A 27,291-nucleotide genomic window follows, 5' to 3' on the forward strand; every position below is an offset into this window, starting at 1 on the left:
TTATACTGTAACAATAAAAGCATAAAAAAGATAAATGTGAAAAATTTATTAATATATATTTCTGTATGTAAATACATATAACTATTATAATTGAAATTTTGTATATGCATGAAAAGATAAATTTCTGTTTCTTCGCATCTATTACGTTGACTCGAACATGCCAACACCTAGCAGTAAATTTCTACGTGAAAAATGTAATGTCATGATAGATGTATTTTTCGTAGGGAAAGTACGTAATAAATATGATTCGGAGTTAACTTTCACATCCGGATTGTGCGAAACGTTGACGTCTTCCAAGCTCATTTCCTCCGCCAATTTTGTAAAGTCCCATAATCTCACTGTACAATCCAAGGATCCTAGCATAATAGCAATACATTGTTAAAATTTCTCCTGACCCACTCGCACAATGTAAGTAGACGAAGTAAGAGTACCTGAGACTAGAATATTGCCATCGCGACTAAAAGATAGACATTCAATATTGCCTGTATGCCCTGACAAGGCCGCGACAAGATGTCCATGCGCCAAATCCCATACTAGTACACGATGATCAGTACCAGCTGAGGCTAGGAATCGTCCTTCTGTTGAGAAAGCTAAAGAATAAGTGGGCCCTTTGTGTCCAGTCATTAGACGAACTTGGCTGCCACTTACGCAGTCCCATAATCTCACTGTCATGTCACTTGAACCAGTTGCGACATAGTTTGAATTTGGATGAAATTGGACTACCTAAAAAATATAAAACGGCAGTTAATTATTTCAACTAAATAAATTCATTAGTATCAACGAAAATTCATTGATATCAATATGACTCACATTAACGTCTGAATAATGACCAGCAAATATTCGTAATGGTTGATGCGAATCAGTTGCCCACAGCCTAGCAGTTCTGTCATACGAGGCACTTGTAAAGTAATAACCATGTGGTGAAAATTTTACACACCACACAGGAAACAAGTGACCTTTGTAGCAGACGACGCACGTCCATGTATGAAGTGACCATAGCCTTACTGAAGTAAGTATTATGAATTATCACATCAGTCTTTTATAATTAGTTATCATGTAGGAATTTAGATATTTGTAAATGATTAATTAGGATTATTAGTAAATGTATAATTTTCGTAATGATATACTTTCCTGTGTTATATTCAAAATTAAGTATGTTTGCACAATATAAAATACTATAATATATATACTAAATAAATGTAAATGTACTAAAATAACTATAAACAACTTTTATATTATATAAACCTTACTTGTTGTATCCTCTGATGATGAGAGTAAAAGATTCCTATCTGGACTAAATGAAAGACTATAAACTGGCCCACTATGACCATATAAATTTTTTGCTGTCTCAGGTGAGCGCTCGTCCATCATCCTAGCTAGGACATCCTCTAGAACATTTTTTACAATACATTTTAAGTTAATGTAACATTGATGGAAGTTTTGTTTCAAGAATTTTTATATATTACCTGCGTCCTTATCAATATCTTGTAATTCTTCGCCCGCTTTCATTGGTCTTAATTTTTGTGGGATTAAACTCCATACTTTTATACCAGAATCGCGAAATCCAGTAGCTAATAAACTCGAGTCTTCTGCTATTTCTGCCGATGTCACACTAAACAGGAATTGTAGCTGTAGTTACAGTAGATACACTATTAAAAAATTTTATTATATATACTTACGTATGAACTGCATTCATCAATGTATAGAAACATATAGATGGTAGTGCATCAGGTCCCACAACAACTCTTTTTGATGCTTCTCTTAATGCCTTCACTTTTTCTAATTTATCCACATCTTTCCTAAGTTCCGAAAATACGATTTGTGTCAAAACAAAGCTTGCGAAAATACGATTTGTGTCAAAAGAGCTACAAGCTAGAGTATACAAACTTATCAATCTTACAGATTGGGTAATGGCATTCTGCCCATAGGTGGTGCATTTGGATCAGATTTAGTCTTTTTTGAAAATAAAGGATCTTTTTTAGCTTTTTTCTTTTTTGGTTTATCTCCATCTCCGCCACCTGTATCATCTTCTTCTTCTTCAGCTGGTGGCACACACTGAATATCTGGCTCCTTTAGAAGTCCATAATAGACCTTGGCTTTGTTATCTAATTAATAAGATAAAGTTATCTATGTAATTAGATTTAATAGCAGACAATAATTCTGTAATATATACGGAATGTCTTTTTTCTCAGACATAAAAGGTTAGTATTACCTTGTCTGGTAGCTTCTCCCACCATAGCTCCAGATGTTGCATCAATCTGTTGTTTGTTGCGAGCAACACCTTCATACATGTCAAAGTAAAGGTGTTCTTGTATGATATTTAATAAAACACTATGTTTCTTTTCTTGCAAATGTCGTTTTAGTATAGAAAGAGTATCTCTTGACATTCTAATTATGAACTGATTAGATCTGTAAGAAAGTAAAGATTTTTTATCATATATCCAAATTTTGATATCTATTACATTATACATTTTTATACTTACTTTAAGGTATCAGTTAATTCATTTCCTGCCATTTGTTCTCGTTTTGTCACATTGGATAATCGTCTCAAATCATCTTGATAATATTCTTCCAAATTTCCACGAAACTTTTCCATGAGTTGTTTTGCTTCTTCAGGATGGTTATTGTAAACCAATTCCACATACATGTGTACCAAAACTGGATATAATATGGTGCCCAATTCATGCTATACATATTATTATTATTATTATCATAATTCTGCTGTTATATATATATATATATATATATATATATATATATATATATATATAATAGTAAAATAATAAAATATATGCAAAATATCTTATTACTAAATAGTTAGTGACAATTACAACTTTAACTTACTTTATAAATGTCCAGAGCTCCTTCTACAAATTTTTTCAATTCACTGTACGCTTTCTCATACAATGCAGGATCTCCTTCACTTTTGTAAGCAGAGAGAACACTAGTTACTTCAGAATCAGTTTGTTGGGAGTCTTCAATTGAAACATCTTGAAGATTAGCTTCCTTTCTAAACAATTCTTCAGTGCTCTAAGAAGACACCACACGCTCGTTAATATTACTAAATTCATTCTTACATAGAGATTTATTTATTATACTTCTCACATAATATAACAGTTGTAAACACGTTATAAGGTTATGTGCTTCTTAAAGCATATAATATTGCGTTACCTTTAAATTATACTTCTTTAGAAGCTGTAAAACAGCAAGCATTGTAGTTTTATCGTTATCCATATTTGTGAAATATATAAATATATTATCACTCTAAGAATGTTAAAGATTATCTTCATATAATACGTAAATAATACAAAATACACTCAAAGGTTTACAGAAGTTGCAGATAAATCCTGAATTGCGTTTCGAGACCTCGTGCGGCGAGAGTGCGAAGCATTGCCATCTGTGTGTAGGTGATGTGCATTCAAGGTACTTTACATAGGAGCATCGAGCGTCGAGTGTAAAACGGTAGCCAATCAACGTACCACTTTCCGCAAGAACTACAAGTATACTTCTAGAACCTGATACGTTGATTGGTTAACGCTTTAACGCTCGACGCTGGAATGCTCCCATGATTGGCACCTTTAAGGCCTTCACACACACTTTCCGTAACAGTAACCGTAAGACGTAACGTAAGAATTGACCAATCACGTTGAAAATCGTCGAAACATAAGGTCGCCATTTTTGTGAATACTCCATCGTAATTGGTCAATTCTTACGTTACGTCTTACGGTTACTGTTACGGAAAGTGTGTGTAAAGGCCTTTAGGGCTATCGCACACAATTGACATAACTGCAATGCATAGCATAAGATCGTATGGACCAATGAGCATCGAATATTAAGCATCGAACACCAATATAGCGACTTAATACTCGATGTTCATTGGTACATACGATCTTATGCTATGCATATGCAGTTATGTCAATTGTGTGCGATAGCCCTTAAGCGTATGTTCACACGAACGCAAGGGAGGAAGGTTAGGTCAAGTTAATAAGATAAAGACAAACTATCCAACGCCATCCTTGTCTCCTTTATTAGATATTTATTAGATTATCTTTATTATATATTCATATATTCTTTAATATATTCATGTATGTAATGAATTACATATTAGATATTTTATACAAATATTATACAAATATTTTATACAAATATATTCATGTATGTAATGAATCAAGCGTCAAGCGCCACGGTCGCGGCACCTTATTATATTTATAACGTAATCTTCCGAGTTTCTCGAATAAATCAACGATTATTGTTTTAACTAAACAACAGATTTTAAATCAACAGATTATTGTTTTCTATTGTAGAGTTTTGTTCAAATAATGACTGTGCGTTACCGTTATTCCATCGTTAATCGTCCTCCGAACCAAGATCTTTTTCAAAAGTTTTTGTCGCAACATTTTTGAATTATCAGAATTGGCAAATCGCCCGGCGATACCAGAGATCACAATTTCCTCGTCTGGTGGGACTTTCACGTATGGATTAAATTTACTGCTCTCTATATTTTTTATTCACTTTTAAATCGAGATTTGCTCGAAGAAGTAATGTTTTCAATCTATTTCGACGCAAAAAATACAATGATTAAAATAATTCTTGAATAAATCTGCAAGCTTGTCTTACAGTAAAATTTTTGAATGCGAGAAATTTATATAATAAAATAAAATTTTATGACTTCAATTTTTCATTCAAAATTTTATGACTTCAATTTTTCATTCAAAATTTTATGACTTCAATTTTTCATTCAAAATTTTATTACTTCAATTTTTCATTTTCATCGTATATCATCATATGTTAAAAGTACATACCTATATGTTCTTGTTGAACGTAACAAACTTTTTGATAGATATTTATATAATAACATCTTTAACGTAACTGCCACAATGTGGTAGGTCTACTAGCTTTTATTTACACAAATATTTCCACATTATACAATATATTCGTATTGTTCTCTTTGTGTCTCTTTCTTTCTTATTCTTTTATCTGCAGTCTGATATCGGAATAACAAGCTACTATAAATAATAAGGGTCAAAGATTATTAATCTAGTTCGTGTCACATAGATGTGTCACATTGAAATTTGCATTTTGCGTCGCGCATTTTAAGGCTTCCGGTCTGTTGCAATCTATTTTTTTTCAATGACGTCAGAAGCGAGAAAATGGATACTAAAAATTCTTACAAAATACAGGATGTCCAGTGGGAATGTGTTGAAAGTAAACGGTTATTACTTCGCAACAAATAGGCCGAATGGAATGAATAAAACGCCATTTTATAGAGGAAACTTATCAATTTTATTACCATATATATAAAAAAGGAATATAGTAATTTAATAATTGAAATATACATTATATAGAGAAGGACAAAAATTTACTTGCGCATATGAATTAATGGTATATGTTCAAAATATTGGCTATCGGAACCAGCACAGAACTGTAATCGTTTTCGAAAACTTTGAAATACATTATTTAACATAGATATAAGAATGCTGCGAGTGCATTTTTTAATACTATCTATCAGCTCTGCGGTGTTTTGAAGTTGTACGGCGTAACATTTATCTTTAAGGTAATTCCAAAGAAAAAATCGAATCACACGAATTCAAATATCGCCGCATTCCTATATCTATGTTAGATAATTAGATAAATAGATGGGTTTTAAAGTTTTCGAAAACGATTACAGTCTTGTCCTGGACAATACTTTGAAAACATATACCATTAATTTATACGTGCTAGCAAATTTTTGTCCTTTTTTTATAATGTATATTTCAATTATTAAATTACTATATTTCTTTTCTAAATATATGGTAATAAAATTGACAAGTTTCCTCTATAAAATGGCGTTTTATTCATTTCATTTGGTTTATTTCTTACGAAATAATAACCACTTACTTTCAACATATTCCCATTGGTCACTCTATACATTAAAATAAAATATATATCCATAAAGTAACACTTGCAATCGATTAAACAAATTTGTAAGATATTCCGTGCACTCCCCTTTTGCTCTAACAATTAATAATTTGTCGTAAATTAACGTGACATAAAATTCATCTTTTTAATCTATTTTTTCGCCTATTTCTATGCAGGTTAATTTACAATAAATTATTGATTGTTGCGAGGGGCCTTAAATTCTTTTGTGTCTAGTGTTTAAAGTTTGTCTTTTTTAATAAACATTTATATAACAATATCTTTGACGCAACTGCTACAATGTAGGTCAAACTAGCTTCTCATTTATACAAATATTCCCACGTTCTTGATACAATGTATTCATACTGCTATTCTTTGTATCTCTTTCTCTCTTGCTCTATCATTGTTTTCAGTTTGGAATCTAAATAGCAAACTATTGTAAATAATATGGGTCAACGATTATAATTCTGGCACGTGTCACATAGATATTGGAATTTGCATTTTGTGTCATGCATTTTAAATTCTTTTACATTTAGTGTTTAAAGTTTGTCTTTGTATCGATCTTGTATTAAATACATATTGTTACGTATTTTTTAGATCATTTTCTCTAATATTCGTAAGATATTACATTGTGTGAAATAAATTGACATAACCGAGTAATTTTATATCAAGATTATTTTAATTAATAAAAGAAATGAATCTTCACGCAGAATATCTCCGTAATATACAAGGTTTCCTAGAATAATCTTTGAAGCTCTCATGGAGGCGCATAGTATGGAACAATTTTTGTATCAAAGATACAATGTTTATAATATTGTGCTTATGTCATAAATGTTTTTTTATACTATTGCCAATTATTGTTTTTTTGCTAAACTTATTGGTCTAGTCATATGTTTAAACGAGTTCCGTGGTTGTAATTTTATATCAAGATTATTTTAATTAGTAAAGAAAATGAGTCTTTAAGCAGAATATCTCTGTAATATACAAAGTTTCCCAGAACAATCTTTGAAGTTCTCGTGGTGGCATAGTATGGACTAAAGTGAAATTTCTATACCATTTTGCGATATTTGCAATAGTTATTGAAATAATTAAAGAAGATTTCTGAATTATCATCCAAGATATGGTAAATAAGCTATAGTGATCACGTCTGCCATCATGTGCTTGTTCTAATAAGTCAAACTGAACAAAGAAGTCCTGTATCATTTTTCTAATAACTTCGTAGATTTTTAATTATTAATTAAAGAAGATTAGTGGCAATGGTCATTGGCAATAATGTATTAATATTTTTTAATTAATAACTAGAAGTCTACGAAGTTATTAAGAAAAAGATAGATGATTTTTCTGTTTAACCTAATGTCTACATGACGGCAGATGGCACCACTACACCTCATTTACCATATTTCGTGTGATCATTCATAAATCTTCTTTAATTAATATCATAGCTCGATAATTAATATAATTATTGATATAGAACCTTTATGTTCACTTTAATCCGTATTATGTTTTCATGAGAGCGTTACTTATATATATACTCACCTCTATATTACACAACTTAATTTCTGTTTCTGGAAATACGAAGCAGATGTGTTTCCTTATCTTTTTTATCAGTTTTTAATTTTAATTATTGTTACAAGCTGTTTTAGATCCAACTGTAACATATCTCCTATATAGATGTTCTCTCTATATTTTCGGCATAAATGTGATGTAGAAGAGCAACGTATCCCACATCTAGTTGTTAACTATTCACCTACCGTGGTATTATATTTATATCCACGCATAAAATTATTTTATTCTTAGATAATTGTTTTACTATACCGACTTTTACAAAATTATAATATAGTTAAACAATTTTACATTATCTAAGAAAGATTTAATTGTACTCATAAGTACTCTTCAGTACGACTAGATGCAATTATAAGTCTAAATAAGTCATCTCATGTTCCATTGTTGATTTTATTTTTGAAATTCAATTTCAACAACACAGAGTCTCCACCGCCCAATTTGAAGGACTTAATATCCAGATAATCATTGTTCCATAAAGTATGTTCAGTGTTACTTCTGTGTTATATAATAGTTATATTCTATATTTGCTGGTCAGTGAGTATATTATCCATTTCAACAATATCGTAACATGGCGTGTACACCAAGTTTTCTATATACAGCTGCCTATATGAGACTTTCAAGTTTTCTTCATTACGTATCTACACAGTAAACACAAAGTAACAGTAACATAACATCAATGTTATAATTTCCTACTCAACAATGTAACTGTTATATAACACGCACGTTATATAACAGTTACATTGTTGAGTAGGAAATTGTAACATTGATGTTATGTTACTGTTACTTTGTGTTTACTGGGTACAGTGGTGATGATGATTTCTCGCTTGGAGGATATGCACCCCTATTAAATTATAAATAATCTTTCCATTTCAAAATCTCCGACTCTCCGTGAGACACCCGTGAATAACAGTAAGTTATAAAATAAACACTGAGTAATAGAAGTTAAACGTCTATGAATATTTACATATTAAACGGTTGGAACTGGTCGATGATAGATGTTTCAGTTCGATAAAATTGTTGCGAGTGAAGTGGAAGAAGTGAAAGAGATCGGTGGATGATTCGTTCTTGTAACTCAGGTGAGATCTTATCGAGATGCTTTTTGTTCGACAGTTTATTACATACAGTGTGCCAGTATAGAAATATCATACAAATTCGAAAATGCTCGAACAAATTACGAAACATTAGGTCTACATGATTCTTGTATTATTCCTCTTCATCTTCTTTTTCTGTTCTTTTTAACCATGTACATACAAGAGAGCGGTGTACAACGGTCCTATACAAACACCCAAAAAGGCTAGCCACACGTCGTGCATACTGTGGTGGCGGTCTATCGCTGCTTCCACTAAACGAATAACTAATTAATAACTAGCCGAAGAGTATTATGTACAGTGCGCTTCCCATCTCGCTAAGCTTTTTGCACGCTTTGGTATTGAAAGTATGCGACGTAGCTCCTTCGTTCGCGCGCATTTTTAAAGATGTTGTCGTAAGGACCTTAGGATGTGAGGCGGAAAGAGGTTTGCAAAAATAATTGCCATCTTGATATAATACGTAGCATCCGAGATAATATGTAAGACAGAACTAACGTTTAAGTTGTATCGTTTGCCGCTCGTGCAAGGCAGTGCGCCCTGCGTGTTTTGTTTTCTGATCAAGCTAAAACGTTTAACCGAACACTTGGACAGTATCAAGTGCGTTCTAAGTCCGTGTTTTATAAAACATACACGTGCAATTTATATACGTAAAGTAGAAAGATTGTCAAACACGTAATATTTATGATAAGTAAGTTTATTAGAACGCATCTTCGTGAAATTTAAAATTTCATTTTCGCAATCAAGCATTTTACTTTGGGATTTATGTATTTCGCTCTATGATCTTTCATTTTTCTTTAATATGTCCCTTTTTTCTTTTTAATTCTTGACTGCTCTCGCATAGAAATTAAGACGAGTAGGTATAAGAAAAAATAAAAAGACAAACTTAACATCTGTGAAAGATATGTGATTCCTGATTTCGAAAATTATAGATATCCATAATGCAAGTTCCGATTTTTTTCACTACATTGCCTCTCGCAAAGTGATTTCAATTTTGTTCAGTATTTGAAATTTATTTTTCTTACATTCAAAATAAGTAAAAACGTACCGCTCCCTTGTGTCTCCTCGATAACCAAGTCCAATAATTCGATTTTAACAAATCAAAGCGCGCATGTCACAATGCTGCCTCTTTATTTAGAGAGAGAGGGAGGGGGAAGAGAAAGAGAAAGATAACACAGAATATCAATTGCGATAACAGCAACTTTCTCATCTGAGGATAGCCTAAACAAAGTAGCACGTGGCATTTGCAATTTTTTGCAAGCGTATTTCAGCCTTCGTGAAACTTAACGTAATTAGAATAATGCAATCATTAATATAAATTTAATATATATTCCACTATTCATGTTCTCTACGCTACAGCTTGCGCCTGAGTACACCGTTAATTAACATTGCTCAGATTTACAGCAACTAGCGATTTATGTACAGTGTATTTCCAGTGTTTGGATATCGAATCACTTCATCTTTTATTTACAGGCAGTTAACGATGCATGCTCGTAAGCTATTCGCAAGTTTTCTCAGCGAAATTGATATTATTATAACTTCAGGGATAACGCAGCGAATTTTTATCGCATCATTATAACGCAACGTGAACAGTAAAATATGTAAGAACGCTACGTAATGGAAAATAAAATCAAAATAACCTAATGCTCGATCTGGACTCAATATTGGACATCATACTGTAGATTGCACCGAAACAGCAAATTGCGGATTCGAATTCGCTTGATTTAGACAATGTAATCAAAACTCAGAAGTAGCGCAATCAAATTTAAGACTCGGTATTTTTTTCAATCTTCGGCTATATCAATTATCACTGACTTTTACCCACACAACACGATGCAATTAAGCAATCTTCAATTTCCAAGACAAGTTCGAATTGAATGTCGAATTTGAGAGCGTCTTGACGAGTATCATCAGTGAGTTTAGATACGACAATAACACAGAATAAAAGTAAGCTCTACGTATTAAAATTTCTATCAGGTGCTCGCAAAAGTTTGTCGAATTTGTAGTCATATTTCCTTTATTAATAGTAACAGAACAATAGCTGTTATGTTCAATTAAAGTATCTGCTATCATTATCCACCACATTATGCCATCTTTCAGGTAATTGTCTGACTAGTGCATCTGCAATATATGACATTTTTTAAATCAATAAAATTATCGAACCATTCGACGCACTCTTACAAGCTCTTGTGATACCTTCTTCTATAATACTCAACAAGATAATCTCGTGCTCGGGAGCGTCTCTCTCAAGCGTCTCATTTTAATGTTTTAAAGAAATCGTTGGAGGAAACTGAAAAGGTAATGCGTTATTCGTATATGACAATTCGTGCGGTGTAGTTGGAGGGGGCGATATTACACCCCGCTCGTTTTCAACGTAGTCATAGTAATCATCGTCATCATTATCGTAGCCTCCGAACCGTCTTTCGAATCCCGACGTGGCCCGTTTAATCGGAGCACCGTCGTCGGCGATACTGGAGATCCATTTGATTATCATCGCGAAATTGGACGAGATTCGGGCGCACGACGGCGCAGTCATGATCCAGCCGGTAAGTTTCCGGTTCCGGGCTTCTACTGCGTCCGTCGTTGCAAGCATCTCGCCGTCGCGACGAACATCACGACGAGAATCGCGACGAACGCGAAAGACGGCGAGGGCGTTATTTTGCATTTGAGACGCGCGCAGATCGTACGACACTATGGACTACCCGTGTCGTGGTGAAACGAGTCACTGTCACTCTCCACGTAGGTCACATAGCTGTCGGTGCTGTCGGGATGCTGGCCCATATCCGGCCCGCCGCTACCCGGATGATGAGGCCCCGGAGGCGGTAACGGTCCACCCCCACCATCGTTCATTGGCCCGCCGAGCATCCCCGGAGGTGGCAATTGCGGTGGCGGGCCGCCGTGCAGGTCGTACCCATGCATCTGCAATTATTTCAGTGATAAGAAGTCATATAAAGTCATATATATAGTTGAATTGACACGCTTACTACCGGCCAAATAACTACCCTTGCGACCAAAATATATATATTTTTTATTGTGTTAATTCCTGCACAAATGTGTTGTGTTTTATGTAGAGATAGCAAACAGTAAATTTACCTATCGTTTACTGAAAAAAAAGTATCCTCACGTGATCCACACGAGTGAACGTTTACCACGTAATACGTCGGTAGTGTACGTGTTAAGCCGCGAAAGACAGTCTATGCACTTTTATCTCTTTAAAAGTGCGGATACATTTGTGCTTTTTTGCCGTTATGTTTCGATATATGAATGAATGATATTGAAACGGCTACGATTCGATTTTAAAAAAAGAAAGATACTTGAGTGATAGCAACGCATTACCTGCGACACCAAATTATGGAAAGACGGCGCGTTGGTGTCCAATCGATCCAAGTCCGTGTGAAGCGCGAAATCCGAAAGCGCTTTCCACGGCGGCTGATAAGCGTGAACCTCCAAAGCCGCCACCCCGATGGAACTCTCGTGTCTCACGGGGCTGCTGGCAATCATGGGGATCCCGTGCATACCTCCGAAACCCAATTTACGGCCGTCCTGCAATGAAAAGCGCTTCGATCCGTTAGATCGTTCAGCGAAATATCAGATGTCTCGTCGTGCTTGCACTTGTCCTAGTTGCAATTAGTAGTACATACAATTAATTTACTGAGTCGACGTTTGATATTCATTAGCGAAAAATAATACACTTTCCTCTAATGAATATCGGTATACTGTTCTCAATCGCGTGCCTAGCCAGTCGACATCGTAGGTCTCTCACCTTCTCTTGCATTTGTTGCTTCAGGGCGATCGTCTTCTTCTTGTCTTTGCATCTCTTATTTTGGAACCATACCCTGATCACTCGCGGACTCAGTCCGGTCATTTCGACGAGTTGTTCCTTCATAAGGGCGTCCGGTCGCGGATTCGCGGCGTAGCAAGTCCTGAGGGTGTGCAGCTGCTTCTCGTTTAGAACCGTGCGTACTCGTGTTGGCTTCCCGTCGGATCCGCCACCGCTTTTGTGGCCACCTGAGCCGCGAACGCCGCCGACACCGGCCTTGTGCGACCCGCTCTCGGATCCTGAATCTGCAAGAGCAAACATAGGTAGGTCAGTCGATCTTCACGGCGACTTCAGGACTGCGTGAATTACATTAAATGCATCTTTCAAGTATAAAATACAAATTACGCATAATTCAATATGCAAACAAATTATGCAACCTGAGTAGCAAATTATTCCATAACGTCTCAGATTTGTTATCTGAAATGTACTTTTCAGTGTTTTTTGTAATTCAAAATATAAAATATAAATAGCATAAAAATGTATTTTGGAATGCCGATCAAATCTGAATCATTGTCGCGTTGCATTGCGCAAAGACATATCATATGAAATACATATCAGTACAGTGTTTATAAAAATGAATGAATCGTGAAACAAACAAAATTCATTTGGAGAATTGAGCGACTAATTTAATAGATAAGAAAGGAAGAAATGCCGTTGCCGAGATAAATCAACGAAAGCTCGAGAATTGCCGCAAACTTAAATAGCCAACAAAACTTTCTCACAGAAGCAGCCCTTTTAGGAAGATAACCGGATAGTTAACCTCAGTACGAACAAACGTCGAAATAAACTGTCGTTAAGCATCCCCCGGAGATGCGCGAGTACCTCGAGTCTCGAGTAACATTCGGGAAAGGGTCGGATAGAATTGAAGATCGTCGGGATTCCCAAAATTTGGATTCGTTCCAAGTGTCGGGGATTTTGAGGTTCTTCTCGCGAGACAACACTCGAGATCTAATCTCGGGAGAAGCAGCCGGCATACACTATCTGACTCGAGAGATTCACGAAAACCTGCGTACCTTTGGCACCAGGTTGTTGGTTACAAAGCACGATCGTCACAGTCTATCCACCGGCCGAGATTTATTGTATTTGCGAAGAAATCGCATTCGCGAGGCAGAACATCTCGAGCACGAGGCACGAACGAGCGATACGATTCCAGAGTCCGCGACTATCTTCCTAACCGGTCTTGCAAAACGGTCGAGTCCGGCTAATGGGAGATCCGGATACTGGTTCAGCATGGCGGACGAGGGACGCAAAAGGCACCGACGCGACGATCGCCTATACGGACTAACACTCGCGAGAACAGTCAAAAGACAATATTGTCGATGAGCAAACGTGGATCCGCGATTCCTCGATCGTGCCGCGCGACCTTGGAAACCGCGGAGCGTTTAAGCACGGAACACCGCGGCTTGTGACTTACAGTTGAACGTAAGTTATTTGCGCGGAAGGCAGGAGTGATCTTCTTTTGCCGAGGAAAATTATTGCGTCGTTTAACTCTTTCGTCACCAATTTTATTTTTTAAAATACAATTTTTTTCACTTCTCATTAAATACATTAATTTTTTTACTCCTCATTAAATACTTTAATATAATATAATTTTAGCAAAACAGTTTTATGTTTGGCGCCATATAGATAAAGCCGCGGAACACTTGTTTACTGATGTCCCACTGCGGCATTTTTGGGAGGACATATTTGTCCCAACGGTAATAAGTAGAGTGACAGCTGAAGCTGAAGTGTCTGAATGCGCTAAAAAAGCTGTTTATTCAATTGAATAAAGTTTATTATTAATGGTGAGGAAAACACATATATTGCTAGCTTTGGTAGCCGAAGAATTAATTTATCGATTCAGTTTGGAACTATGAAGTTCTTCTTACAGAAAAAGAAATCTAGAAAGCTTGTCTCGTAGACTTACTACGCAAACCCGGAATTACCGTCACCCCTTCTGATTACCTTAGCGGCGATTGAACTACATAAGCGCCACGTCTAGTTTTCAATACGCGTCCCTATGCAACTGGTTCCTAAATTAAAATCCTGCTAAACAATAACTCAGAACAGTGAGTATCGTAGTGATTTTAAAAATAGATTGAGTGGTTTCGTTATGTAAGGGTGAAGCGATATAAAATGATATGAGTTTCGTGTTATTATTGGAAAACTAGAATTATCCAGCTATTCTTAAAATCCTTATACCATTATCCAAATTACCCAATAGTCCTAATAGTCCTTAAAAGCGCCGTTTATTGGTACACTTATCTTGAACGTCCCAAGTGTCACGTTAGACATCGTGTCATCCGAAACCTGGTGGATCCGTCCACAAAAAGACGAAAAGCCAACGAAAGTACAGGAGAACAAACGAAATCCCACTATTTCTCTACGTCCTAACCAAATAGCGATGTTGGTTAGCGAACGGGAATGAAACCGGCGTTGACACGGCGGCATTGTGATAAGAAGAGGAACGAAACCCTCGACCTTTGAAAAACGATTGCATAGATTATACATCACATCTTGGATTCGAGATACTTTGTGGGAAAATCACAATTAAAAGGATACCTGATGTAGGAGAAATCCAAGTATATCCGGATATAATCTAATCTCATGTATCCGAAAAACTATTTCTTTTTAAAGCAGCAAGTTTTCAAACCTCCTGGATTTTTCTCTTATCTTATCAAAACATAAAGAACAATAGACGTCAACTCTTTAAGGCATTTCGTATACACATCAAAAATACATATTTCATTCGAGTAAATGTTACTTGTTTCAACTATTTCATAATTTGTATATCCGCAAATCTTTTATAAGATCTCGTAAAAACATCAAATTTATTCTGAATCCTAGTATTTTTAGCATTCAAAAGTATTGAATTAAAACAAAAAATTGGTTTACTTACTACATAGCAGTCAACCTTTTCTTGAATAAAGTTTTATAATATTCTTGTAAAGAGAATAAATATTTGTTTTGAATATATGATATGATATATGAAATTTCCTCAAATTTCTCATGAACATATTTAAGACTGTTATCAGAAAGAAAATATTTCTTGTTGGAGATAATCATTACTTGAAAGAAGAAAACTGAGTAACCGCTTCTCTTGACAGTAGAATGATATTTTTCTCTGTGTATAGTTATGAGGACATAATATCAGAAATTGTTAAAAAAAAGAAAAGAAGAAACGCAAAATTTATGTCTAATTCGAATGAATCGACAAGGGAAATCATGTTAAATCTGCGAGCGACTTGAAATTTTTCCGTAGATAAATCAAAACTGACACTGTGTAGCGGTTCCAGTCGCGTGAAACATGAATTTCGCGACGGCGAGTGTAATCGTTGCGCTTTTCGCGTAAGCGCAAAAGAGAAAGGACGCGGTTCCTTCTTGTAGAAATTATTAATAACCCGTTATTAATGATTCGGCGGCGCGACAGTATCGCCCGCGTTTCGTCGACGGGAGTCGTCGACGACAGGACATGCAGAGAGCGCGCTAATAAAGAAAATACGAATAAGAGAAAACAGATCGTGCGTAGTTATGCGCGACAGTAGTTGGCAGGGTGGTGTTACATTTGGCACCTCCGCAGCAGTTCCAAAGACACGTCGGGTCACTACCGTCGGCACGAGGTGGTCCAACAATTTTGTGCATAAGGAACGATATTTACGCGCGACCATTTCCATGACGAATCACAATGACAAACACGGCAGAACGTGCGCGCTCATGCTGCCGCACACAGATTATTTGCACGGGAATTAGTATATCGGGTAATTATGCCGACGTTTGTCCTTTGCATTTTGAGGGGGAACAGGTCGGAGTGGAGGTAGGAGAGAGAGCCAACGGTAGCCGACTGTCGCGCGTGTGCTTCACGAGCTCTTCTGCTCTTCTCGATTATCGCACTGCACGATACTAATTGGAAAATTCGCTCGCGTGCTCCTTGTCTTTTTCTTTTGTAAGACCAATGATTCTTTCACGGCCCTCGGCTCGAACTAATAGCTGTCGCTTGAGATTTGTCTCGCATGAGATATTCATCAGACTTTCTCAACTTTTCATTCAAAGTTTGACTCAAATTTTACAGTTGAATTATGATATATGTGACATTTATAATCCTGTCGCTATTCAATTGAAGAACTGCCATCTAACTCTGAATTCAAATCTGAGTGTCTTATTTGAGACGAGTTCTATTAATACGGACCTCAACTACGAATTTGAAGTTCAATATAAGTTTCTCAGTTGAATCGCGATTACAGATATAATGCCAAGTATATTACGTCTCTAACTGAATGCTACAGATCTAACTCTAAATTCAGAGCTGTGTGAATCTCTCAGGTGAAACACGTTTCAAATAACGACGATTATTTGCGGTTACTTGCCAAGTAAGTATTGTTTCTTAGACTTTAATCGACGTTGCCACGCAGTTTCACGCAATTCAGTAACGCGCAGACTCGGATTCGGGACCGGCGAATCTTGAGCCCCTCGTTCGAGTTAATTTGTTCGGTAGCCATCTAACCGGTCAGACGTAACATACATTAATACTAGGCTGCAGGACATTAAGCCCACGTAATCCTGACGTGTAGTGTAGGGCGATGGTCAAGCCTTTACGGTCTTAACGGGCTTCAATTATCAACACCTAATTATACGTCGTGATCCTAACACAACACCGCTGTTAGGCGAGTCCTTTGAGCTTACCCTCGAGCGCGCACCCTTTTGTAAATTTGGTCTTTGTACACGGATAGACTGTGCCTGATAATCCACAGACGTATCCGGCATGTCGCCGATGTACGTCAGAAGCCGAATCTCCTGATCTGTGCGCGCTGTTGTGTACGCGGGACGCGAGGCAGTACAGTCATATTTACGGGCATGATGGTGATTGTAGAAAATCTCGATAGGGACGTTCAATTAAGGATAATTGACGGATAAGCGGGAATAATTTGAGACGATACAAATGTTAATTTCGCAATATCGTGACTCTCAAGTCATCAAAGAGAGAGACAGAGAGAGAGAGAGAGAGAGAGAGAGAATGCGTCATTATTCACGGTTTGCGTCAATCCGTTGATTGAATCAACGATGCGATAGCTAATTAAATTTTGTATAATTATAAAAATTATACGTCACTAATAACGACGTTAAAAATCAATGAGTATGGAGAGGTCGATGCGAGCCGAATGCGGGAATTGGCGTGCGAATCAATTCACTCTGTCGCAGACGTACCATTTTGACAATTGGCGTCGATAAAGTGAATTAATTTGCGTAACAATTTCTGCGTTCGACTCGCGTCCTGAACTTTGTTACTTTGTCATTCGTGATTACCAGCGGCGGAACGCGGCTTTTCACGGACATCACCAGGGAAATGTACGAACATGCAATTTTTTTAATTGCGCAATTCTCTAGCGATTCACGAGGCGCACGTCAAGAGAGATTAGCCTCGCAACGAGAGACGAAGATAGAAACACTCTCGACAAGTGTGTCCTCTCACCTGACATCGAGCCGTCGTTCGGATGCAAATGATGATTGTTGTTCGTCAGAGAGGCGTTGTTGTTGTTCTCGCTGCCGGGTATACCGGTGGCCCCGGTGCAGTGCTTGCCGCCTTCGAGAACGTCGTGATCGTGCCGGCAAAAGAGACCGTCCTGCCTCAGAGCGAACTCGTCGCCGGTCTCGAGCCGCCTCATGCAAGCGCAGCATCGAAAGCACTCCACGTGATAGATCTTGGTTTTCGCCCTCATCACGTAGTCGTTTTTGCTAAAGCATTGGCTACACTTGTCGCACTTGGTACCGAACAACCTGGAACATGCATTTAAAAGAACACATACAGTTCCTCCGTCCGCTCGAATTGATCTCCGCCGAATTAATGGCGCTTAATTCCGACGTCGTAGAGCCGCGATGAACCGCAAGAGTCGAGTCAATTTTTAACCGGTGACTTTCCGCGACGCGGAAGTACATTCAGATGAGAAATTGATCGATGTTTAATTCTTATAAAGGTCTCGATGCAATGTCACGCGAAATTCAGCGTTCGCGATAAATAATTGCCAATGTAAATATCTCATTGAGAAACCAGCTACTGATTACTCCCTGGATACATCAGTCGTTTCGGTTCGGCGATATTAATCTAATACATCTCGCGCTGGATTAAGCGTTGTATTATTCATCGCGCGTCATTGAGTGACGTGATTTGCAACGTTAGATTTGCACCATTATTTACGCTCCATCCTTTATTTATTTGTCCTCTATTTCGTTGCCTCGCGAGGTTGTAAATATTTTTGGCCGACAAAATAAAAAGCTCCGTTCTAAATCCGATAATTGTGAAGTGGAGAAACATAAATTGGGCCAAAGTGACTTTTATTGTCGCATCGTATATTTATTTCTGCGCGCGACACATGCGGAGGGCCAGTTTTTTTTAATAAATAAATTCAATAAATAAACTCGCGGGAACGAGAGAAAGAGAGGGGAAGAGAGAGAGAGAGGGGGGGGGGAGGGAGGGAGAAGAGACAGAGAGGGAACGCGTGGCAGAAGATGTAATGAAATATCCAGTGTACATCGCTGAAATTGGAAAAGTTCGCCGTTATTCGCGGTAATTTGAGTAAAATTGATGGCGGTGTAACGCGGGATTAATGGAGGCCCGTGAGCTGTAATTGACGGTCGCGTTGGCGGCGGACATTTCTATTGTTATCGTTGCCACCGCTTATTTTTCAAAGTCGAGTCGATAAACTTTGCGCGCGCGTTCGCCGAAACTCTCTTCAGGGCGAGCAATTCATCGCTGCGCGCGTGTCGCATAATCGAAGAACGATCGCGCTGATCGCGAAGAGCGCTTCTCGATTTCACCGTTGTCGTTGGATTACAGCGCGCAATTTTGTTTTTTTCTCTTTCATAAATCGAACGAGTTAACGGAAATTGAACGATGACATTACCAGTGGAAGCTTTTTGCAATTGGCGTTGTATCGCCCCGATAGAGAAATATTGTTAATCATAATAATTTTCAATTTTCAACCTTATCGCGTTATCCGCCGCGTAAAAACATACAGACGAAAAAGCTCCGACTGGAAAGCGCTCGCTTTAATATTGAGGCGTGGGGCAAGAAGGACATGCAATTGCAGTGTATCGCATATTATGATCGACTCTAACATCTGGCGATACGCGATGACGTGCTTTCGTCTTTTCTTTACTTTTTTTGCGTAACAATCGCGACACACTTTCGCGAGTGGCCGATCGCCCGATGGAGGAAATGGCTGGCGTCGGGAACACCCAGAAGAACGTGTGAGGAGGGAGTTACTTTGGTAATCTGGACTTTTGAGCGAAAGCGACAGGAACAACAAACGGCCGTCATCGCTGTCGCTCGAATCCGCGACCGGATACGCCAGTCTTCTTCGGGCACGGCGACGTTTCGACGTTCGACGGATCAGCGCAAATAAACCCGCTGCCTCGACGGAGAAAAATATTTGGTCCAGGTCGAATTCGTGCCGATGGGTTATTCGGCGTCATTAACGGCAGCTCGTGGGTGCTGGGAAAGCTGAAGGATCCACCGCGCGAATGCGGTTGCGTCTCTATCTTCGATCAAATAGCAACGTAACGTGGCGCGAAACGGACATCCTGAACTATAACCGGTGTCAGTGTAAGCGCGTAAACTATTTCATCAAAAATATCAATCATGTCAGACTAGGATATGGTCGCGAACAACTACATTTCGCGGACAACATTCTACTGTCACGAAGGAACCGCGACGAAATTCTGGAATCACCGATAAATATTAGGTTGATGCGAGAGATTTGTCAATTCCACATTAAATTTTCGTGCAATATTTGGAAAGAAATTAAAGGAAGAAATAGGAAGTCCTCGTTAAGTGTCTAAAAAAAACATTAATTTAATTTTGTTCGTTTGTTTCGAAAAAATTATTATCGAAATTGAATAATTTCGTTCTCCACGCGAAGCAAATATTGTAGTAAAAATTACGCCAAAATTTTTGTAATCTTAGACTATGCAGAAATACGATCAAAATTACTACATATTTTTTTTACGCACATTTCGCTTTTTACTGCAGAATTATTGCAATTGCATGAGTACTTCTTATGTCTATATATGAGGGTAGGAATATATCTATTTCTATAATAACTTATACTACAGTTTTATCCAATTATAGTCCAGCTTTACAAAAAACATTGTAAAAGAAACCTTTAATGTAATTTTTATTACAGTATTTTCTTACGTGTATTCGACACGCGCGCGCCAAATCTTTTGCATCAACTTATAAAGACACGCGCTGTAAGACACGCTCGTACAGTGAAACTCATCGCGGCTCTCGCGATGAACCTCGTTGACTCGGAAAAATAAACCGAGAGAGACAAGATTTCGGCATTTACTCGTGCTTACGAGCTCAACTCGGCCGACAACGGCCAAACTTTTCGACACCACGTAACCTCGTTACCGCTTCGGCGTCGAGTCACCCACATCCTTTGCGGTTTTGCCTGCAGCATTCGTTGTCGCGCGACGCTACCCCCGCAGCCTATGATATACGTCTAGATCTACGTTCAGATCGTCGCAAATTATGACGCTAACCAGCGACAATTCGCCACGTCGCATCGCCCGCGAACTCAAATCCCGCGAGTCTCGCGCGCGAGTTGCACGCGCTCTTTTTCTCCCTTTTCGCTCTCCTGTTTTTGCGCTCACGCGAGCGCACGCAACCGTCGTGACAGTGACGACGGCGTTGGCATACGGCGTGCATACGATGTGTGCTTGCTGCGCTTCACATCGTATACCTCGGATAAAAATACTCCGAGGCTTTCTCGACCCTGCCCGTCTCCTTCCCCAATCTCCTCCCCTCCTGAGCCTTCATTTCCTTTTTTTCTTCTTCTCTTTTCTCTTTTTTTTCTCTCTCTCTCTTTTTCTCCTTTTCTTCATTCCCCCCCAATCCGAGCGTTTGCAAATGCGTATCGGAAAGAGCGTATCGCGTGTCGCCGGAGAATGTTGCGGCGCACTGACAAGAGGCACGGTTTTGCATTAATTACCATATTGCACCGCGTTCGTGCTGGGCTCTCTCTCTCTCTCTCTCTCTCTCTCTCTCTCTCTCTCTCTCTCTTTCCTTCCCTTCCTCCCTCCCTCCGCTTCTCTTTGTCGAGTAGCCTCTTGTTCCACCTCTTCGAGGAATTCGTTCGCGAGAACCGATACTCGACCCTTGAACGATGACGTGATGCTCGTTTGATGTTATACGTCATCGCAAAATTTCCTCGTTCCCCGTAACGCGCGAAATCAATCGCAATGGCCTCGCGTGTGCATACACACGTGCAAACGGTACCGGCTGACTTTTCGGTGTAAAGCTGCCCTTCCGAGAAAATATCATGACTCTCACCTAACGTAATCCCGCTTGCAGTAGGTCTTGCCGTCCCGCACGAAGCAGGTGCACTTCTCATCCAGGAACTGTTGGCACTCGGCGCATTTCAGACACGCCGCGTGCCATTCCAGATTAGGCGCTACCCTCAGGATCCACTGATCGTGAATTCGGCCGCCGCAGCCTACGCAGAGCGAGCTCCTGCCTTCTGAAACACACACGATTGAGCGCTCAGATCAAAGCATTATCGCCCTAACGAGATAATAGCTGAAAACCTTACTGGATTTAGGCCCAGTTCCACAATCTCCAGTTAACTGGCTGGTTATTCCATTGGACTTGATCAATCGCATTTGACATTAAGAAGAGTTAATCAGAATTAACCAATAACTGTTGGGACTTAACTGATAGTTAAAATTAAACGGATGTTGTGGAACTTTGCCTTAGCTAACTAGAAAAATTCGCTATTTAATAACCTTCTGTCGGTAAATTCGTCGATAAAGTGCGTACAATTAACGCAAATGATAACTGCAGAAATATAGTTTCATAAAACTATTGGAGTGTTTCGCTGCAAGCCTGTATACGTAACGATAAAACATCAAGATGTTATATAGGATATTGTATATTATAAGTTATATTATAGAAGATATTGTATGTTATATGTTATAATTATAGGAGATATGGTAAGTTATAACATTAAGGTTTCATTATGTCACACCGAATGTCCACATCGGATAGCTAAACATGGTCGATAATGTTATCCTTCTTCAATTGTCTCCGGACCCTTCGGGGCTGTTTTGACAGTTCGAAAATTTGTTCAAAACTGATCGTCTTTGACGATGCCTCGTCGGCGGCATTGTTTTATTCGCAGATGATTCTGATCTTTTAAATTCTTAAGAACTGTCACTTCCGATGACCTCACGACGAAGCTTACATCAATGAAAGACTTTGAGATTTGTGTTCCTGTTTGCTTCCAGGAAATTTTATATCGAACAATAACGTGAAATGATAATTATGTTATTTCGAGACGCGCGGGATTGCGATAAAAGTACAAAGAAATATTTATTACGTGATATTCTGTATGTGTATTTGCCAGGCGAATGATACGCGATCGAATTGAAACGTCGATCGATCGATCTTATCCGCCCATATATCGTAACGAGCACTCGTTAGTTACGTATTAATGGGCGAAATAGCAATTAACAATACCTGTATGTCGGCGGAGCCGACAAACGAAAAATAATCAATACCCGGATCTGTCGTCCTCATGCCGCGTTATCACATCGATAAGGCTTTACGCAATACATATCATGGCTGAGGAGAAAGAGTAGCGATAATATATAGTAACTATGATGTCTATATATCTATAGACATCACTGTTTACCATAACATAACATTGTTGTGCTCATTTGTTTGTGTTCAACAACCGATATTTGACGAATTATCCCTACCGTTCCCATCCCTTTTGAAACTTCCACCTTCAGTTATATTTAATAAAAAGAACAATTTCCACTGTTTACAATGTTGAAGATCGCAATTGTTATTGAGAAAGACAAAGATACGAAGTGTGAAGTTAACACATTATATGCCATGCGAATTCTTTTTAGATGGTCGTTTGAAAAATGACAGGAATCTTTTTGCTCAAGTTGACTCTACCTGCACACGCGCGTTGGTGTGTCTTGCGTTAGACACCTGTATAAATCTACCCTTTCCTGTGGATTTGCCACGGCGAGGTCGCCAGCGATCTTCTCGAAAACAATCGCAACTCCGAGCAGCAATTTCGAGGGTCGGAGGTAATGGAAGCAGAAACTGGAGGATAATTCACGGCGCGGCGCGAAAGCGCATTGGCGCGTCCGCGGAAAATCGGCCGGGAGAGGAAGCTTTCACAAAAGCCGAGCGCGCCGGAAAGCCGCTTGGAAATTGGTCGCGCCGCTCATCTCGAGACGCGCGTCACGCGAGTGCGTCTCTCGAGTGCGTGTGCGAAACGCGACGACGTGAGGTGGTGGTGCGCCCGCGGAGGCACATCGGGGAGCATCAGGGGCGTACACGTCTGGGCGGCGCGCATCTCTAGCACTTCGCCGGAACTCCGCCCAGACTCCTGACGACGAAATCGTTCCGTTCCCCGGAGTCTCCCGCCGGATTCTGCGCCGTGCAACGCAGCCGGCGACGGCAGCGCGTCGCGGCCGAGAGAGAATTCGCGAGAGCTTTCGGCGGACGAGAGCCGCTGCTCGCGATTTTGCCCGTTTTCCTCTTTCCCCGTGACACACTCGACGCACACACTCACGCAGGGACGAGAAATACGTCGATGACGTCCCGTGTGAAATTTTCATGAAGGCCGCACCCACCCTTTTGTTCGTCTAACAAAGCGCAGCCGCCCGTGGACCTTGAAATAGCGAAGAATCTTATCGTCATTTTTGGTGATTCCTTAGATAAGATGACGTGCAACGGGATGAATAAAATACGCCACATTGAAATATATTTATACATATTGATAACGTACATAACGTCACGTTGAAATATGTTTGTATATATTGAGGACTTTCTTCCGGTCATTTCTTCGTGTTTTTTAACAAAAAAATTACGTCACTTGAGGGAACTCGTAACGTTGCGGAAACTCGCGATGTGTGGGGAGACACTTCGCATGTGACGCACAACAGGCCCCGAAAACAGAGGCAAAGCACGATCGAGACATTGCGCGAGACAGTAATTAATTTACGGTCCAAGCGTGCTAATTTTCGAAGCAGCACCATAACTTGCACTTTATCACTCGATCGTGTATTAATTTTCTTATCTTCAGCGCATTGAACTGTTGCGCATTGAACATTGTTGCAATTACGTTTATCGACGGTAAATGCAATTAGACGTCAATTGTCAACGCACAAAGTCTACCATCGGAAATAGAGTCAGCTAATAGGTGCAATTAAATGTTAAAGATAAGCCTGTATTAGTATAAAGACTAGGCAGCGTTAGAATATTGTGAGTTCCATAATTTCAAAACAACAATTCTCTTAGAGCGATCGTTATGTCGAGCGAAATCGTCCACGTGCATGTATCTAAGCAGCTATGTATAACTGCGATGACACATTGGAAGAAATTCCGACCTCGAGGTGACTCGAGACAATAACCTTTGGGTCTCGCTTTTTTCTACCTGTCAGCGTCAGGATTATCGGAAAAGGACCAAACCAACACAGTAATCTCAATTAAAGCTCGGTCAGTAACTTATCTCGTCTTCTCGCTTTTCCTTGTCCACGAGCTAGAAAATAAATTACGAAGAGAGAGAAAGAGAGAGAGAGAGAGAGAAAGAAAGAGAGAAAAGGAGAGAATATCTTCGTTGATTAACATTAACGTTAAAAATCGTCGACAAGTTTTTCGGATTTCGCGAATTCTCGTGTAGGACATGTTATTCACGCATGGACCGGGGGAATCTCGCGACCACCATGAAAATTCCCGACCGCCGGTGGATAAGGTCAGGGTGGTGCGCGAGAAGAAAAAGGAACGACCGACGGCGACGGCGGCGGGAGAAGAAGGAGACGGGAGTCACCGAGGCGAGGGCAAGGTCGGCCAGGATCAAAGAGATTCGGACGAGAGGAGAGTGTCGGCGGCATCCCATTAGCTCCCAGAGACGACAACCACCTCGTATCTCGTGGAACCTCGACCCGGTCTGAGCGTAGCCAGCTCGCCTCCTTACGCGAGCCAGCTCGAGCGCGAACGTGTGCTCGCACGGTCTCTCCACTCCCGAAATCATCGTGAAGATACTATCGCGTATTTGTCGCTATTTCGTTACACGTCTCGCTCGCACGTGGGCGAGGCTGATTTAATACAGCCGGTGTATGCTGCGAAGTTACCGGATACGTGACGTATTTCAACCGCCTCGGACCCGTTGTTCAGAGGAATCCCGCTGGAGATCTTTCGAATGAGCCACAGTTTTGAGATCTGAATTATTGTTTTCATCAATTCTTCAACTGACATTCACGGCACTGCACGGCATACATTATTATTGCGAAGTAATACATTTGCGCGCTGCTGATTCGTCACAGTTCTAACGGCGGAACGAGTCTCTTCTGATGGAAAATGTAGGCGCAATTGTGCGACAACGCCGAAAGCTACTAAAACTTGCACTATATGCCGTATCTATGTTCATGCTGTCCAACGCAAAACTGAAAATCTTCAGTCGCATTTGCAGATATGTGACAGGGTTTCCCCGTCAATTTATCTTGATAGAACGCGAATAATTCATAAAGACGGTTTTCTCTCTCCTTTCGTTTCTTGGTAATGAATTGGTAATTAATTTTTAACGACGACTCATTTCCGACATGGCAAATTATTGGCGTAGATCGCGCTGCGCCGATATCAATAAGAAGTGACGCGCCGATCGACAGATTACAATTGCAATTTGCAGTTTGAGAACGTACTTAAAACTTCCGCATGATGTGACAGGAACCGTGATTATCATCCAATTATGGATGATGGAAATCTTTTAGTACATTCCAGCTTAATTCAGGTTTTAATGTTGCAATCAGATATGGCGCGTTGATTGATATTAGTAGCGGCACTCTACTATCGCATATCGAACTTTAATCTCATTTCACCTTACACAGTATAATTTCATAAATTTAACTTCGCATTCGATCCTAGATACGACCGCGTTCGTTTTATCCCGAGTTTTCTGTATCTAAAAAACGGAAAATCGCATTTATTTTTACAACCGAGTTGTAGCTAATGTATTATTATACATTACACTATATTTGATATACAGTCTACGTAATATTTTGGAAGACCGATTACTGTAATTTTGGAAACGCAACACATCTTTGTCATAACAAGACAGACATGGACATATGTTTCGTTTGCGCGTTTACTGTGAGAGAAAATGTAGAAAAGGAGTCGCACAAGATATTCCTCTCAGAACACAGATTCTCTCTCTTGAGAGCTTCATTGAAATGCAAACGGTCAAAAATGCGTCTGAAAAGTTTCAATGAAGGAATTCTGATAACATTGCCAACTTGCCCCCGCTGATTAATCATCGGCAGCGTCCGGAAGGAGTTAAGGATACATCAACGCAATGTAACCAGCGCACACTATATAAGTGTCTATATGTACAGCCCCAATCCCCGACATAATTTATTCAAAAAAGAAATGCATATAGGTAGAGTTGTCGATAAAGACGGAGGGGAATGCTGTTCGGCCTTCGTCACGATTGATCGGTGGCAAAACTCGATTTCTGGAACACGACGAAGGATAGTAATGTTATGCGGCAAGGTGGTCCTTCTCCTCCCCCTCCCCCTTTTCCTCCGCCTCCTTCCTCTCCCCACCCGCCCCCGCTTCTTTCGCTCACCTCCAGTAGATAAAACGAAGCCATAAACTGCAACGATTTTGGAGCGGCTTGCTACTGACCGAATGTGGGTGGCAGGTCATTCCCTACCGTTGTAGGTCATATATCTCGATGTATTTTATGGTGACCAACGCGCCGCGGATGTTTCCTCTTATTTTCTTTTACGACCGAAATAGTATTCGACCGCGGGTGTTGTTGGACACGGTATCATCGGCGAGGTATCCACGCCGCGTGATTTCACCGTTGAAATTTGGCACTTTGTGTCGCGCATTCGCGCGATGCAGATATCTTTATCCTCCGCCCCCCCCCCCCC

At 39.5% G+C, this 27,291-nt stretch overlaps 2 protein-coding genes across 6 annotated transcripts in view; both read right to left on the reverse strand.

Annotated features, from left to right (window-relative positions):
• Positions 1-26: 26 nt before the first annotated feature.
• On the reverse strand, positions 27-4,972 carry LOC116850960 (transcription initiation factor TFIID subunit 5). Of its 3 annotated transcripts, XM_032829848.1 has the most exons (12): positions 4,803-4,972; positions 4,335-4,552; positions 2,845-3,030; positions 2,484-2,686; positions 2,213-2,409; positions 1,901-2,105; positions 1,680-1,799; positions 1,467-1,612; positions 1,251-1,388; positions 811-1,004; positions 432-723; positions 27-356 (listed from the first exon to the last, which is right to left on the reverse strand). In XM_032829848.1, the coding sequence occupies exons 2-12, from the start codon at positions 4,395-4,397 to the stop codon at positions 142-144; spliced, it is 1,959 nt and encodes a 652-aa protein (XP_032685739.1). In that variant the 5' UTR covers positions 4,398-4,552; positions 4,803-4,972; the 3' UTR covers positions 27-141. The 3 variants fall into 3 exon arrangements, with proteins under 3 accessions (XP_032685739.1, XP_032685740.1, XP_032685738.1); XM_032829849.1 differs by lacking the exon at positions 4,335-4,552 and having other exon boundaries at positions 4,803-4,929; XM_032829847.1 differs by lacking the exons at positions 4,335-4,552; positions 4,803-4,972 and adding an exon at positions 3,172-3,234.
• A 3,579-nt stretch (positions 4,973-8,551) lies between these two features.
• Positions 8,552-27,291, reverse strand: part of LOC116850973 (insulin gene enhancer protein ISL-1) — a 33,152-nt gene continuing 14,412 nt past the window's right edge. The window contains exons 2-6 of one of the 3 annotated variants that reach the window (XM_032829874.1): positions 21,671-21,854; positions 17,810-18,114; positions 12,307-12,608; positions 11,880-12,101; positions 8,552-11,462 (exon numbers count right to left, since the gene is read on the reverse strand). In XM_032829874.1, coding sequence (XP_032685765.1) covers positions 11,235-11,462; positions 11,880-12,101; positions 12,307-12,608; positions 17,810-18,114; positions 21,671-21,854 — 1,241 coding nt within the window. In that variant the 3' untranslated portion in view covers positions 8,552-11,234. Of the gene's footprint in view, positions 11,463-11,879; positions 12,102-12,306; positions 12,609-17,809; positions 18,115-21,670; positions 21,858-27,291 lie in introns of all 3 variants that reach the window. The other 2 variants (XM_032829873.1, XM_032829875.1) reach the window with 2 other exon arrangements.

This window comes from Odontomachus brunneus, unplaced genomic scaffold (assembly GCF_010583005.1).
Source record: "Odontomachus brunneus isolate Ranch 3 - 2012 unplaced genomic scaffold, Obru_v1 Obru_scaffold_162, whole genome shotgun sequence".
Lineage (NCBI taxonomy): Eukaryota > Metazoa > Arthropoda > Insecta > Hymenoptera > Formicidae > Odontomachus > Odontomachus brunneus.

What these genes read in the sequence shown, in the direction of transcription:
- LOC116850960 (XM_032829848.1), bottom strand. Translation starts at nt 4,397, where the DNA reads ATGTTGCGACAAAAACTTTTGAAAAAGATCTTGGTTCGGAGGACGATT. An exon ending in CGATTAACGATGGAATAACG is followed by an intron (nt 3,031 to 4,334) that starts GTAACGCACAGT and finishes GTGTCTTCTTAG; the next exon opens with AGCACTGAAGAATTGTTTAG. An exon ending in GAATTAACTGATACCTTAAA is followed by an intron (nt 2,410 to 2,483) that starts GTAAGTATAAAA and finishes ACTTTCTTACAG; the next exon opens with ATCTAATCAGTTCATAATTA.